The sequence below is a fragment of the Corvus cornix genome, chromosome 1A (genome assembly GCF_000738735.6).
Source record: "Corvus cornix cornix isolate S_Up_H32 chromosome 1A, ASM73873v5, whole genome shotgun sequence".
Lineage (NCBI taxonomy): Eukaryota > Metazoa > Chordata > Aves > Passeriformes > Corvidae > Corvus > Corvus cornix.
In genome coordinates, this window is record NC_047057.1 from 55,701,050 (window position 1) to 55,713,521 (window position 12,472).

Consider the following 12,472-nt stretch of genomic DNA (forward strand, 5'->3'; position numbering starts at 1 on the left):
ATTTTAAAAAGCATATTCTAAAGTCAGAAAGAATTAAAACCTTGCCTCTTCTGCATGTCTGTTGGACAGCTTAGGGTTATGCACTTAACTCTTCGGGACATCTTTTCTGTGACATTTCTTTACTTCCGGCAGGATCTTGCCATGTGACAGCTCCCCTGTCAAGTTGAACAAAAAGAAAGGGGCTCTCTGTAGTGAAGGAAGAAGATGGTACACAGCATACACATGGATAGGCAGTAGAGTTGTTTTTGTGGAATCACCTCTAGCTTTGAGTCAAAGATTTGTGGCGATACCTGATCAAAAGTGCAGTTACTAATTAGTATTAGTATTCAGCTCTGCCTGGTCCTATTAACCGTCAGCTGTATCAGCTCCACGTGTACCATGCTCTTTATTTTGAAGCTGTCACAGCTGCCTTGTGTACTGCTGCAGGGATTTACAACATGAAACCGTGGTGAACAAGGAGTACTTTCTCTGTTACCGTGTTTGTCTGCAATGCAGAGCTCACTGTAAGCAAGGGTTAGGTGTCCAAAGTGTGACCAAGGTGGACAGGACTTTACAGGGCTGCCTAAAAGGAAATGTGCATGTGTGTAGGGAGGGAAGTGATTCATTTTGACACTGTTTGTTTCATAGCCTTGGAAGTCTTTTCCTTTAGTAACTCTGTGCTTACTCAAAATGTCACAAAGAGAAAAGTGAAGGTTGGAAGCGTAAATCAAAGAAAAGAGCGAGGCCAGGGAGGATTCTAGCAATGAAAAAAGAACATTGAACAACTTTTGGTCAGCTAGCAGAGCTGTGTCGGGGTACATTTTGGTTCTGTGCTTCTTGGAAACTGCTTTGTCTGGTACTCATGTTAACTCCTTGTGAAAGCGGTTATTCCATGGTGGCTGCACTGTTCTGCGTTGTGTCGTGTTCAAGCACCTGACCTCTGTTAAAGAGGCTGAGGATGGACTTGTTTACCTGTCTTACATAGCTTTTACAAGAGTGTTTTTTTTGTATTTTGTTTTCTTTCTTCACCCGAGAGCATTGTAAAGCAGTATATTTTATCATACACCAACTAAGCATAATAAAGCTGGTAATATTTACAGTGAGTTTCAGGAGGAAAAAATGAATTGGGACTGCTTGAGAGAATAGTATCTGTTATGCTGCAAAACGTGCACAGAATCTATAAAAAAAAAGGATATAATCACAGCACTCAATTTGGTTAGGTGTGATTAGTGGTACAGTGGTATTGGCTCTGAGCATTAACTCTTGTAGTTGTGCTTTTCAGATCAGCACCTTCAAAATTTGTCAAGTCAGTGCATCAGAACTTGAAAAGTTGTGTCAAGGAGTTTAGCAAACAGACCAGGGAGAAGGGGATAAGTACAGCAGTTTATCACCTTTGGAAAGTGGTGTTAGACACTGGGAAACAGATAGGTGAGCTATTCCTGCAAGAGCTTCCATGGGTTACTGAGTTCAGGGCATCCCCTCAAGGGTTACAGATGTAGTTGCAGTTGAGCTGTGTACTGTATCATTTGTCCAGCACTCTGTACTGTGTATGCTTGTTTTTATTTTAAACTGGTCCCTGGTGGTTTAATTGGATGCAATTCCTGCCCCCCCAGCTTTGTTAATGTGTGTTGCCAGTAGGTTCCAGCAGCACTGCCTAGACACTCCCATATGAGAATACAATGATCAGGCGTGATAGATAATTCAAGGACGAACCCTTTGTGTGTACCCTTGAAAACTATTCTGCTGCAATTTTCTGTGATTTCCTTTAATAATTCAGCTCTGAATGCTGTTAATCCAGTCTTGATGTTTCAGAGAAGTAATCAACCTTTTCTCTGCCAAACTCATCTGTGGTAGGAAAAGCTTATATGTAGATCTTCTCTGTAACCCAAGAGTGCTTTTGTGAGAGAGTATTTTGTTTGTTGAAATATGTTGTGAATTCTCAGCTTTGTCTCCTTTGTGTTTGAACCTGGCCATTACTACATGAACTCTGGGAGCTGGAGGAGTGAAAGCTTTATTACAGGTGGCCTATAAAGGGAGCAGTCCTGTAGAGGGCTGTGAATAAAGATGGTAATTGTGTAATGAAGCAATTTGTCACTGACTGCTAACAGGCCAGACTTCGGATGAATGGTGGCCTATGTAAACATAACATGTTAGCAAGTTCTTGTTGTTGATACCAGGTCCACATTTTCCCTATGGAAAAGGGAATACCTCTTCATCTCTTGTGTCACTTACTTCTGATACGAGAGGGAGGATCTGGTCCGTGAAACAGAGTAGATCTTCTAGTGACCTTAATACTAAGAAATAATAAAATCAGAGGAAATGAAGTTATACTAAAGGAAAGCAAAACACCTAAAATTATGTAAGATTTTCCCCTGCATTGTTCCTTGTTACCCTTTCTGGTGTGTTTGCTTTGTGAGACCATTAGCTGCTATGCACTGTAGCCTTGCACAGGTAAGAGGGAGCCACTTTCTGCTCTTCCACGGGGCTCACTAGAGTCCTGCTGTAGAGAGATGCGTCAGTGCAGCGAGAGGAGCTTTTGTTGTCCTGCTCATTTCCCAGGAATGAAGACTTCACAAGAAATCTTACTATTTATGCTGACTTGCTTGTGGAGGTTTGTTACTTACTGGGATGCTTTGTCTTCACCCTTGAATTCTGGGCGTTGTCTCCAGAAATACTCTGTGTGAGGTTTGCTCATAGTGATCTTACTACTTGTGTTGATCTGTTGTGTTTTGGCTTTTGTTTTTCTCTCCCTCTTAATTTAGATGAGAGATCCTTGGAACAGCAGAATTTTTCCTTTTTCTCAACGGTGCATGAAAGCATATCAGGCAGCAGGACACGAACAGCCTTAGCAAAAAGTACTTTGGAGTCCCAAGAAAGTAATTTGCTTCAAACAGTTTTATCATCAGTTGCTACTTCCTTTGATGGGACTTTACTTAGCCAAGAAGAAACAGCCAGGATTTCAGAAGGGAGAAGTACGCCGTTGGTAGATGTCTATGTAACGAGCAGTGAGGCATTCCTAAGTGATGATGAATTTATTAGCTCCTTTTCAAAGGCACAGTGGACTCCTCCAGTGAAGTCTTTTGCAGTTTTAGCAGATCATCACTCAGTTAATACAGTAGAGCCATCAAGAGAAATGTTAGAAACTGTGTTGCTAACACCTTCATTATCTGTCCTTTCTTCACCGTATGATATCTCAGAAACAGCACAGCAGAAGACTCCGTTGAGTGCTGTCCCTGAACGCAGCTACACTCTTATGGAACTAAAGCCTTTTGTACCAGATCGTGAAATGCTAACAGCAAGCAGAGACTTGCTGTTGTACCCTCCAAATACAGCTGTTCCTTTCACTTCCATTCCTTCAGAGATGGGACTTGTGGCACAAGAAAACATTACTGCAAGTTTAACAGCTCTGCCTTTTGGGGCTGCCTCAGAGGGACTGCCTCTTCATCTCAAGCTGCTGGGTGAAACCAGCCCTGGGGCCCCAGATGCCACAGCACAACATGCAGACCTGTATGGTGATGTTTACACCCATGTGAGTAGCAGGGCAGCAGAATCTCTCGATCGAAGGACCTACTCCCCTCCAAGCATTCCGTGGGCCGCGCCAGCTTCAGCAGCCCGTGCTGAGCCTGCTTTTTCTCCTATTAGTCTTCCACTTGTGTCTTTCCCTCTTGACTCAGCTGCCATTTCCGTGAACTCTAATACAGTTCTTAATGCCAGCGCGTTTACACGTGAGTTCTCCACTGCAGCACCAAATTTGCCTGCTGGTTCAGAAATACTAAGTCAATCAGAGCTTGTCAGTGAGCTCAAGAGTCCAGTGCCTTACACAAGATCGTACAGTTACTGTCTGTATTGTGACTCAGTGTCACTTCTGCCAGAAACAGGCTTTTCCCCAGAACATGATGTGGGCTCAGGCGATTATGTTGAAACTTTGACCATCAAAGCCTCTGAAGTACAAGGCATAACTCCATTTACAACTATAATTACTGACGGGTATGAATTAGAGGAACCTACACCTGAGATTTTTGATACTTCTTTTCCATCAAGACCAGTTGTTTCACTTTCTTCAAGATTCGCAGAGATCCCTGATTCAAGCATGTTTTTAATAAGCACTACAGACACTAGAACACCTATAACAATAACTCCTTCCTACCATCAGCTCCCTGGGGAAACGTCACTGAACATCTCTGTTTCCCAGACCCTTCCTGTTCTGGAAACAATTTCTTTGACTCCTAGCACTCATGTAGAACCTCCTGGTGCCACCACTGTTCTGTTGGACTCTACCATCATCCAGAGTGAGCCAGTAGCATCGTTTGCAATCAGTAGGACAACTTTGCTGGAATTGCCAGAATTAATGCCGTCAGAATCTGTGGTTTTGCTTGGCAAGACATCTACAAGGGATGACCTGTCTTTAAATATTTCAGATTTTCCATCCAATCTTTTATCAACACCATTTCTTATTGAATCTAGCTACTTGTCTTTATCACTGACCATGCTAAATTCTTACTCTGTCATGCAGAGTGATTTATCAACACTCTTACCTCAGACCTTGTTGACTGGGACATCAGTACTTTCTCTGGATGTTACCAGCTGGGACTTAGCTACCGCTGTCAGCTCTGCCACTGACACCGAGGTTTCTCAGTTACATCTTGGCTCAACATCATACTTTTATTCAAATGCATCATCCCTTCCAGATGAACAGGTTCCTGAAATAATGCCATCATCAGATTTTCACTCGGAGTCATCCATGTTTCTGGAAGCATCCTCGGTACTGCCAGTGGGCTCTGAAGTTGTGTTTACCTCAGCTGCCACAGGAGCTACCTCTCAGTTGGAGCCTTCACTCTCCACCTCTCACTCTGTGGTTCCTACCCTGGTGCTGCCCACTTCCGACACCCAGTCTGTTACCAGCAGCATCTTGCTCAGTGAAACAAATCTGATCTCTTCGTTTACTACCTTTCCAGCAACTCCTGTCTTAAACATATCTTCATCTCTACTTTCAACTGCTCTGGGTTCTGATGAGGATATTGGTGCTACAGTTAACCCCACGCTGCTTTTAACATCTGGCAGCAAGGGCAGCATCCCCACAGCCTTTCCTCCCACAGACCCTGGCAATCTCACGTCAGATGCCGACACCATCAGCGTGATGCCCTTTCCTACAGCATCTCTGTCTGTGACCTCGTCGTTTGCTCCCACACAATTTCCTCCGACTGCTAGCCCTCCTCCTGGATATGAACTTCCATCAGGAAGCAGTGTAACTGCTGGTGCTGATGCATCAGCTCCTTCCACCACTGTCACCAGTGCTACAGGCAGCCCGGGGACATTCTCCTCCACCCCTCTGAGGACCACTACTCTGTCTGAAGTGGTGGTTGTAACCTCTGCCGTGACTACTACCAGGCAGCCATATGTCTGCGACATCACTGTTCCCGACGCCTACTTAGTCACTGCGGGTAAGATATTCCCAACACTTTCATTTTGTTTTTCAGAAGCCACTGTAATATGACCCCCTAGCTGAATTGCAGATTTTGAATTAACTAAGTGAACCTTTCAGAGAAACACAGCGTAAATTTAGACAAAGAGCTGTAAAAGCACTGGTTTATCATTTACTGCTAAAAATAATAGCATTCACTTGAACAAAGTCCATTGTGATAGGAAGTTACAAATACATTACACTGCACAGAGAATGAAATTGTCTTCTAAAATTGCTGATGTATGCATACAAGTGTGCTGAGTTAGAGGCAGCTTTATCATTTCATCAGTTGTAAATGAATGTTCCTGTCATGGGACTGTTCTGCCAAACTGTTTAATGTTCTGACTGAGTAAGTTCCTCCTTTCAGTTGTTGCTGCTGTTTATTAAATAAACACCTGCATGTGAGGTAATGTTGTAATATGTAAGAGCAGAATTGGTTTAAAAAACTTTTGGGTTTCGCTACCATTTTTATAATTTTACCGTACTAGCCTATGTTTGTATCTTACCTCCTCCCATACTTACCTTCAATTGGATTTGGTGTGTTTGTAACCAGAAAAAGTGACATTAGTGTGTTTCAAAATTAATTGTCTTAGCATCTGTGTTTGCTTTTCTGGTGTTTTCCTGCCTTTTCCTAGCTTGTTAACAAAACAATACCAGCAAACTAATCCAAGGCAGCTGCAGAAGTGTTGCATTTTCATGGTGAGCAATACTTTTTACCCTTAAGATTTAGTAGTAAGAAATAAAGCAGAATGAGCATAATCTCATCCTCCAGATATGCAGGTGATCTAGCTATGCTAGTGATGAGGAAGACTTTTTTTAAAGGTGTAATTTGACTAGTTTTGTAGGCAAGTTACTGATGGAAAGTAAATGCAGGATGACAACATGATGCTGTTCAGTTGTTTGCTTAACCCACAGTCATGGTGTCAGTTGTGACTGTAACAGACATGACATCCATTGGGATGTGGGGATTTTAAAGCTCTTTCTTACTCTGTGGATTTCCCTTTCATTAATTAATGTCATGTTTGTTTACTTTTTATTTAAGAGAAAAGTAGATGCATATTTTCTGTGGCTTTTTTCTGACCTTATCTGCATTCCATGCATTGCCTACAAAACTTTTAATTGTGTTGTGATAGCAGGCTCACTCACAAGTCAGACCGAATATGCTGCTACTTTCCCGTTTGAATGCATCAGTGGCTCTTTAAAAGTTTCATTTATCAGAGTGCTAATGACATTAGCTATGGAAAAGCAAAACAAGAGAAAGGAAATAAACTTACAGTTCCTTAAACTTTACAGACAGTCACTTTCTGGGATACAGTCACACCTTTACCCGTGTCCTTGTTGTTCATCTTACCTGTTTGATGCAGCTGATCTCTGTGCCTGCTTTTTCATGCACTGCACAATTGAAAATGCAACTTTGAATCAAAACCCAAGAGATGAAGCTAAAGTGTATTTTCTGACTGACATTAATTTCTAGTGCTGGCCCGAAGAGCTGTTCTACGAAATGTCAGTGAATCCATCAGACAAGTGCTCAGAGTTCAGTTCAGGAGATCAGTGGAGCTAGAGGTAAGTGATATGAAGAGTGTACAAGTACTCTTTGATCAATGTAATACAATAGTGGGTTTAGTTCACAAGCTGAAATAGTAATTCAAACAGTCCATAGATACTGTATGAGAGACAGCTTTATTTTAACTTAAATGTTAGTCGTGTTTTTTTAAAATGTGAACATGATGTCAACTTTTTTGCTTTTAGAATGCCATAATTTTCTAGGACAGACATTTCTTGGTTTTGCCAGAGGTGAGCAAGAAGTGTCCAGACTCTACTGCTCACCTCCTTTGGCTGGTGAATTGAAACTGAAGAACTTTTACCCTTCAGAATACCTGTTAAACAGGTCTGTTTGTTCTGTTAGCTGATTACATACTTAGCACTTTAAACAAAATGAAACCTTCTCCCCAGCCTTGTGCTGTTTTATGTTTTAAGTGAGACCATCAACACTTGCAGGGGAGGTGGTGGAATCCCAAATGCCTGATTTGGCAGGGGAAAAATCCAGGTGTGCAATAGTAAGACATTATTTTTGAGACTTCAGGTAGATGTAACTCCTGTCCTTACCCCCCTCACAGGAATAGCTGTACTCTTGGGTTTTTCTGAAAGCTTTCTCTGCTTTGATATTCAAGGAATCATCTTTGAACAGTATTTCAGTATTGTTTTCTAACTTCCAAGTGATGGTCTAGTTGAGACAAGGGTTAAAGGCTCTGTTCTCCACCTCTGTCTCAAACCCTCTGTCTGAGAGGAAGAGACTGTAGGGGTAGTTTGGGGGCACTCTTGTTGTACAGTCAGATACTTCAGTGGTGAGGAAATACTTAAATGGAATTACTGGTGTAGATGAGGTTCAGCTGCACTTGCAGTTCTGCATGTCTGTATTCATGTAGCTGTCATAGCCCAGCACCAAATGATCTTTTCTAAGTCAGTGATCTCATTTTCATTATGTAGTTTACTCAAGTAGCAGTTTGTTGAACATAACTTGCATTTCTCCATGCACAGAATTGCTTGGTGCCTTTAACTTTGGCATCTCCCATGATCACTGCCCTCGGTAATTAATTAAACAGCTTCTGTCTGATGTTTGAGGAGATACATCTCTACTACTCAGTCAAGATAGGAGTGTTATAAATTCCTGCCAAACTTCAGCTACAGTTAGCTGCCTCTGTAAATTATGTGTAGTTTGTCCTTGTAGCAACACCTGCTCATGAGCTACTTAGATTTTTTTATATATAAGAGATTTTTCTACTGGTTTGTAATTATACCTTCAGTTCGTGCAAACTGGAATAGTCAAGAAGTCAGATGTTCATAATGATAGAAACACAATTTTCAGTGACCTTACAGAGCTTAGTAATACAGGAGTGCTTACCTTCTTAATCCAGCAGTAAGACAAAATCTGTTGCTGAATGTTTGAAGGCTAATTGGAACAAATTTGATATCTTGCTTTATATTTTTTCCCTTTAACTTCTTGCCTTTCAGGCCTACTATTGCCTTGTAAAGCTCTCAATAGGAGAAGGCTTTTAGAAGTCCTAAGGCTTCTCAGAAGTAACTGTTTTTATAAATAATGCGACTAGTCCAGCTTCATTCTTTGAAAAATCTTTTTTATCAAAAGGAAAGACATCTTTGCTGAATCAGTCTTGCTATTCTAGAATGCTGCTATCATATGGGTTATGCACTAAAAATAATCACTAGCAAATATGTTTTCACCTCTAACTGTGGAATACTTACAAAACTGTTAATTTGAAAAAGAGCTGTCTATAATAGCATGTTGAGTGGTGATGTAATGCAATATTTTAAACAGAATTTCTCTATCTCACTAAACTTAAATAATCAAACAGTTGTGTTGAAAGTACCCAGAAACAATGTGTGTGTTTGCAAGTTACGGTAAAGCAGTGCACTTCTCTAAGCTGCTTTTTTACTGTGTCTCTTATTACAGCTCACAGATGTTCCCTCGCTGTGATGTAATGTACAGTAAATCAGGAGACAGTCCAGTTAAATTTAACTTCATAGTAATGTATGCTTTAAAAACAAAATCCATGGCAGTGATGGCTATAACTGCTGCTCACTTTAAATAGGAAGCAAGTTTAGCAGTGAAAGGAGGATTAAAACATTTTTTGCCCTCAACTTTTTCAGTTGAAACTTTAGTCTGCTACTTTATTATTTCAAACATAGTGAGTTGCTGAAGTGGAAAAAAGAGGAGGCAGAATCCTGCCAAATGAAAAAAAACTTCTGGCAGTTTTTTCCCTAGAAAAATCTTTACAGCAAAGTCAGAATAATGAAAAATATCAGATTTTTTTCTAGTTAGTCTCAACATACTGCATCTGCAAAAGAATAAGACCCCATTGTCTGAGTAAGAGTAATTTTAGTCAACTTTCTGTAAGGTAAAGCTTATGACACTTGGGTAAGATCTGTTAGACAACGTTCTCTTGACTTGACTTGCACTGGGGTGAGAAATAAAATAGTGTTGGCAGTGACTCACTGCCAGGACCCCTGGTGCCATTAAGTTCATGCCAACAGGAAACAGGTTTTTGCCAGCCTCATTTGTGCTTGGAAATTTTATCATGCATTTTAGCATTTTTACCGTAGCCACTTTGTTGTTGTATTTAATGTGGTTTTGGGGGTGTGTCCTTGACCTACCAGTTCCTGTAATCCCAAATCAGTGAACTCTGCCTCCAAAGTAAGGAGTTCTCATCATTGCCAGGTAAATGCTTCTTTCAAAGATGCCACCTTGTGGTCTTGCACTGGCTTCATCGCCGCTTCACCACTGCTGAAGTTCTGGCTGGTACCGTGGAGATGTGTAAAACCAGTGAGAACTGTTGCCTTAAGATCCTAAAGTGCATAGAAGCAGAAGCTTTCTTTCATTTTTAAGACCTGTGAGCCTTTGTAGTCCGTCTTCAGGAAGTTAAACACCCTCTGCAGGCTTTTTATAGGATTCTTAATAAGGTGGTAGTGAGGAGATCAGTTGTTGATGCTTTCTGCCAGATGTTTACACAGCATAATACAGTGGAGTGTAGGCATGGCTTAGGTTGTGGTAAAGGTGCATCTGGTCAAGTATTTTAGCAGACAGTAATCACTAGCAAATGCTTAGGAAACCTTGTAAGGGACAGAGAAATGATACCGTGATGCTTTTCCTAAATACTCTTCTAGCCTCTAGTGAACTGAGGCTTAAAAACTTTCTGTACTGGATGTGCTTTCTCTTGTGAGGGTAGCTTGGAATGAGGTAGGTTGTGTTCTGGAAACAGCAGAGTTGGGTTAGTCATTGCACTTTGGAGCAGGGATAGCTTAACTCGAGGTGGTGTTAGGAGTTCTGCGCTTCTACTAAAGCCATTCCTGCTTTTGCAGCAGGAATGGCTCCAAAGTGCACATGGAGTTCTGTGTGCTTCTCTGGCTTTCTGGCCCAAGGCTTAAAGTAAAAAATTTGTACCTTTTAATATAAGAAATCTGTGCTTGTGTACTTTACTAGTGACACTCTAAAATGTGATGGTTCAGCTACCTAATTTGTTAGCATCTAGCTGTCTTGGCAGTAGAGGTGAAACTTCCAAGAGAGGGTTGGATGGATGGCTGCTCTTGTGAGCCGTTAGAGCTGTGCCGAAAGCAGCAATTCTCGTTCATGAATCGTGAGTCCAGAGTCATGAGCTGTGCTCATCTATCCTAGATAGCTTTGTAGATTTCTCTGTGAATTAGCTTGTAGACAGCATCATGCTGTCATGGGTCTGTTATTTCTGTCATATGGATTAGGCTGAAGAGAGCTAATTCTAGACAACCCTGCAATATGTCAAGCAGAAATAGCTATTGTTTTGACTTGTCGTGGTTCTAATCTGCCTACCTCAAAATTACTGTTAAAAGTGGATTTTTATTTTGGATGTCCATTCTGGAGTTGCTGTTGCTTTTCTGATGCAGTGAAGCACAGAAGGGAACCAGTGTTAGCTGTTGAGCCAAAAAAATTAATTCCAGGGTAGGCTGCTCTCCTGGTGTCTGAGGTGCAGCACACCCAGTCAGAGATGGAGGCAGCTGAGTTGGTTATCAGAGGCTTGCTTTCGAGTCTGAAATACCCAACTCGATTGCATAAGTATATGCTGGCTGCAGTAGGCCTCTCTTCCTCAGCATACATTGCTTTAGAAATCACCAGCAAATTGTCACTGAGATTTGTAATTCTAATTCCTCTTTTTCTTCCCTTTTAAATAGTCTCATTTGCAAGTAATGGGCAACTTTCTTTTGGCATGTGTTACCCATTTTAACTGCTGTTTCCATTTGACAAACTGAAGCTGCAGAGATTATTTCATCATGAGATAAAAGAATAAAATTTCAGATAAGAGGAGCTGAAAAGAGCTGTGCACATTATTCATATCAAACAAATTTGAGTTTTATGGATCTAAATCCATTTAAAATAAAAGATGGATGTTGCATGTATTTGTGGGCTAAGAAAAAGGAAAGGCATAATGAGCAGCATAGATTATTTTTCTCATTTCCTTCTGCTGCTGAGGTAGTTTCTTCTGGTGAAGATGAGCTCGCTGAAATGCATGCTTTTTAGAGGACAGGAAAGAGGAGCTTGCTGTCTCATCTCAACAACAGTTGCCATCACTTTACAGCAGAAATACCAATAAGGAACATGTGGGTCGCAATTTAAGTGGCACTGTGCTTTTCGGTAAGGCTCATCCTGAAGCTGAAGTTACCTCACATATCCCTTCACCAGCACAGCATCTGCAAGGTGCTAGCATCCCTTCAGCTAAGAGGCCCACGTTCATCAGAAACTCTGGGTTTCTGGTTTGCATTATTTATCTGTGAGGCCATCATGTTGCACATCCCAAAATACTTTTGAGGTGTGACTGCCACAGGCAATTAAAGCAAACTGGGGGAGTAAACCAAAAAGGAAGAAAATAATGGTGGGGGAACAGGTGTTCTTAATATTGAGATAGTTCTCTGAAGGAGGGAAGACACTGCATTGTGTTCAAATAAATAAAAACCTTCAGTTTGTTCTTTCTTAGGGGACTGAGAAATGGTGGGTAAGTGTGTCTGCATGGTTCAAGGTTTATATTTAACTTGCAATCTTGTTTCTTTTACATGATGTCTAAGGCTCCTCAGGGTTTTTAAGACGACTCAAAGTCAGGACATGAATTGGAAGAGAATTGTATTGTGGTCACTGTGTTGAAACAAGCAGATAGAAGTGTTCCCTGGAAGAAAGTTTTCTTGAGTGTGAAAATTATATCCAAAGAACACTGGTTATGTTTATTTTACTCCACATACGTGCCATGTATGAATGGTATAGGAGGTATTCACTATGTGGTGTATGACTGAAATGCAGAGGCTATGCAGGCAGTTCAGTGAGTAAACAGGAATTTTGTATGGGGAATGTTATGTACACCAGGGGAATGTAGGCAAGCGGGAGTGCTAATATGTGGGGATGTGATAAATCAAGAAGTGGTAAGATTGGTGTGTTGTACTGAAGATTCCAGTAGGTGCACCTGGCACAGGGGAGTTGCCTCTCTGATGCACTAGAGC

The 12,472-nt window shown here is 41.2% G+C and overlaps 1 protein-coding gene across 3 annotated transcripts in view; it reads left to right on the forward strand.

Annotated features, from left to right (window-relative positions):
* Positions 1 to 12,472, forward strand: part of KIAA1549 (KIAA1549 ortholog) — a 160,037-nt gene that overhangs the window by 81,579 nt on the left and 65,986 nt on the right. For all 3 annotated transcript variants that reach the window (XM_039570430.1, XM_039570429.1, XM_039570428.1), the window contains exons 2-3: positions 2,742 to 5,420; positions 6,915 to 7,003. In XM_039570430.1, the coding sequence (XP_039426364.1) occupies positions 2,742 to 5,420; positions 6,915 to 7,003 (2,768 nt within the window). The remainder of the gene's footprint in view (positions 1 to 2,741; positions 5,421 to 6,914; positions 7,004 to 12,472) is intronic.